General features: G+C 57.1%; 1 protein-coding gene across 1 annotated transcript in view; it reads right to left on the bottom strand.

The window, feature by feature from the left end:
- Window positions 1-346: 346 nt before the first annotated feature.
- Window positions 347-3379, bottom strand: part of TAGLN2 (transgelin 2) — an 8299-nt gene continuing 5266 nt past the window's right edge. Inside the window, exons 2-6 of the mRNA XM_014547607.1 lie at window positions 2482-2810; window positions 2212-2319; window positions 1950-2023; window positions 1363-1465; window positions 347-1109 (exon numbers count right to left, since the gene is read on the bottom strand). Of these exons, the coding sequence (XP_014403093.1) occupies window positions 968-1109; window positions 1363-1465; window positions 1950-2023; window positions 2212-2319; window positions 2482-2768 (714 nt within the window). The 5' untranslated portion in view covers window positions 2769-2810 and the 3' untranslated portion in view covers window positions 347-967. The remainder of the gene's footprint in view (window positions 1110-1362; window positions 1466-1949; window positions 2024-2211; window positions 2320-2481; window positions 2811-3379) is intronic.

The raw sequence follows: 3379 nt of genomic DNA, 5'->3' as shown, positions 1-3379 counted from the left end.
AGTACCCAGGGCTGTACCAGCCACCAGCCCCACCCTCCTGCAGTGCCTGAGAAGTTACTGGCTGGCAGGACTGCCCAGTTCCTTGGGTAGGTCAAGGCCCCGCTCTGTGGACACTGCCCACATACCCTGCATGATGGTTCTCAGCCCAAGAGGAGTTGAGAGGGCCTGTCCCTTCTCAACCCCAACCTCCCTCACCTAAACCAAAAGGAAAAGTTGAAAGAAATCAAAGATGAGGGTGAGGACTGCAACCTTTCACTCAAAACCTCCCCATATTCTTCAGTCTTGCACTTCCCCCCCAGTCCCTCTCCAACAGTTTGCTCAGGGGCCCAGACACAGCCAGCCAGAGTCCATCCAAAAAAAGGGAGATTCTTTATTCAAAATCAGCACTCAGATTCTTCAAGCCCCAGCCCAGAGGGGGCAGCCCTCCCTCCCCTCTCCCCTCACCCCACCCGAGCCAACGCGAGGGGAATGGAAAATGAGAAGCCAAGAGGGCCTCTGCCAGGGCAGGCTGCCTCCAGTGTGTGGTGAGCCCAGTCCAGCTGCGGCAGGGTGGCAGCTGCCACCGACCCCTCCCTATAAATTAAGTCTCTGCAGCCACAGCTGTGGGGAGGCGTATTTGTGGAAGGGAGGCCCAAAGGCTGCGTCGCTGACCCCAGGCCTGGAATGGATTGAGAGGTCAGGGGAGGAGAGGTATGAAGGAGGAGGAAGACGCCCTAAATTTTGGTCCCGGGGGAAAAGAGGAGGCCAGTTGGTCCAGTTTCTGTGTGTTTGGAGAAGGGAATGTATTAGTAAGCACAGGGGGAGAGGCCGCCATGGGGCACCCCCAGAGGAGATGCGCCAGGCCAGGCCCTCCCCCTGGCAGAGAGGAGCCTGAGGGCTCCAGGGGCTCTTGGGAATGTCACTGCTAAAATATATATTTATATATATTAACCATCCAAGGAAGGGCAGGAGCGGGGCGGGGAGCGGATCAGAGGATCTGGCGTGGCATCCCATAGCCGGTCATGCCCGCCTGAGACGCCCCGCGGTTGGTGCCCATCTGTAACCCAATCACGTTCTTGCCCTCTTGCAGCTGGTTGTCTGAGAAGTTCCGGGGGTTCTCCTTGGACTTCCTGGGTGGAGAGGGAGGGCTGGTTAGGAGGAGGTTGAGGCTGCCCCAGTCATATCCTCCCTTTGCCAGCTCTGCCCTTGAGCCTTGAGCTCTCTGAAGCCACCTCCTCACTCTCCAATGGGAGTCCCGGGCCAGAGGATGAAGTAAATGAAGGTGAAAGTACTTTGCACACGGCCAGCTGCTAGAATGGGACAGGAATGGGCAGGGTGACCACGCCTGCCCAGGCCTGGGCAGCCCCAGCCATATATACTCACTTAGGAAACCAGTTGGGGTCCCCAGAGAAAAGGCCATCATCCCGGGCTACTGCCAGCCCACCCAGGTTCATCAGCGTCCGCTGCACGCAGGCCATGTTCTTTCCTGGGAAGGAGAAGGGGGTGTTGGCCTCAGCAGAGCTGGGGTCCTGAATGCCAGGGTTCCACCTCTATCACTAAGTCAGCAGGCCCAGCTTCCAAATTCTTTTCCTCTTCACCCCCACACCTTTTTCCATCCCAGCCCCCAACATGGTCAGCTCCCATAAGACACACACACGTGCGAGGGCACACATGTGCAAGGGCATACACTTGCAAGGACAGACACGTGCGAGTGCATACACGTGTGAGGACAGACACGTGTGAGCGTGCACACATGCGAGCACATACATGTGCGAGCTCATACGTGTGCGAGGGCACACACGTGCGAGCACATACACGTTCGAGGGCACACATGTGGGAGCTCACACACGCCTACTCCACCACACCCCTCTTTGTCCTCAGAATGCCAGAAACCTGCCCCTTCCCCCTGGTCAAGATGGCCCAGCCCGGTCTCTGGTCCCCTGGATGACAGCGCTGTGGCCCTGGCCCACCTTCCCAGAGGTCCATCTGGAAGATGCCGCCATGGGGCACCCCCAGAGGAGATGCGCCAGGCCAGGCCCTCCCCCTGGCAGAGAGGAGCCTGAGGGCTCCAGGGGCTCTTGGGAATGTCACTGCTAAAATATATATTTATATATATTAACCATCCAAGGAAGGGCAGGAGCAGGGCTGGGAGTGGATCAGAGGATCTGGCGTGGCATCCCATAGCTGGTCATGCCTGCCTGAGACGCCCCTCGGTTGGTGCCCATCTGTAACCCAATCACGTTCTTGCCCTCTTGCAGCTGGTTGTCTGAGAAGTTCCGGGGGTTCTCCTTGGACTTCTCAGGAAACCAGTTGGGATCAGGCTCTGCCCAGGCCGGGCTTCTGAGGCCAGAGTGAAAACCTCGATATTTTAATATCAACAGTTCTTTCCTTTGAGTACCTGGTGTCATCTAGGGCCTTCACGGCGAGGCCCATTCACACACACACACACACACACACCCCTTCACTCAGAGGGAGGGAAGCGTGCACCCTCTCCAGGCTCAGGAAGAAGTCGGGTCGGGTAAGCCCTCCTTCTTCAGGTGAAACAACCCCAGTCCCCAGACCCGGCCCTGCTCTCCCAGCACTTCCGGTCCGAGGGGCCCAGCTCTCACCGTGCCATCCTTGAGCCAGTTCTGGAAGTTCTCCCGCCCGGGCTGGGGCCGGCCCACATCCTTGCGGCACTGGGTGGTGATCCACTGGATCAGGATCTGCTCCAGGTCTGCATCGTACTGTTTCTCAATCTTCTGCTGCACCTCGCGGCTCAGACCGTAGGCGGGTCCCCTGTTGGCCATTCTGAAGGGTGGTGGTGGCTGTGGGGAGCGTCGGGCGGGCAGGAGAACGCGCACTGCGGCCGGGGCTGCAGGGTGAGTCAGGTCATGTTTTCTTATCCGTTCAGCTACCCTATGTCTTTTGTTTGGAGCATTTAATCCATTTACATTTAAGGTTAATATTGATAGGTACTTGTTTGTTGCCATTTTTATTCTTTATGCCTGTGTTCCTTCTTCCCTTCTGATTTCTGCCTGCAAGGACACACATCATACCCCCATGGAGGCCCCCAGAGGTGAGAACAGCTGCCAAATGAGGGAACTCTCATCTTGAGCCCTGAACATGGGCTAGAACAGCACTGCTCCGAACCCTGGCCACACAGGCCACCTTGGGTTCCCACCCCTGTGACATGCAGTCTGTTTATCATTAAGGCTTCCACTAAGTTTCATTTAAGTGGCTCCACTACTGCCCTAGCCGGCTTGGCTAAGTGGATAGGGCGTCAGCCTGCAGACTGAAGGGTCGCAGGTTTGATTCTGGTCAAGGGCATATGCCTGGGTTGCGGGCTCGATCCCCAGTAGGGGACATGCAGGAGGCAGCCAATCAATGATTCTCTCTCATCATTGATGTTTCTCTCTCT

Source organism: Myotis brandtii, unplaced genomic scaffold (assembly GCF_000412655.1).
Source record: "Myotis brandtii unplaced genomic scaffold, ASM41265v1 scaffold1120, whole genome shotgun sequence".
NCBI lineage: Eukaryota > Metazoa > Chordata > Mammalia > Chiroptera > Vespertilionidae > Myotis > Myotis brandtii.
The sequence above is the reverse complement of the archived record's forward strand: the minus strand, read 5'-3'. Positions and strand labels throughout refer to the sequence as shown.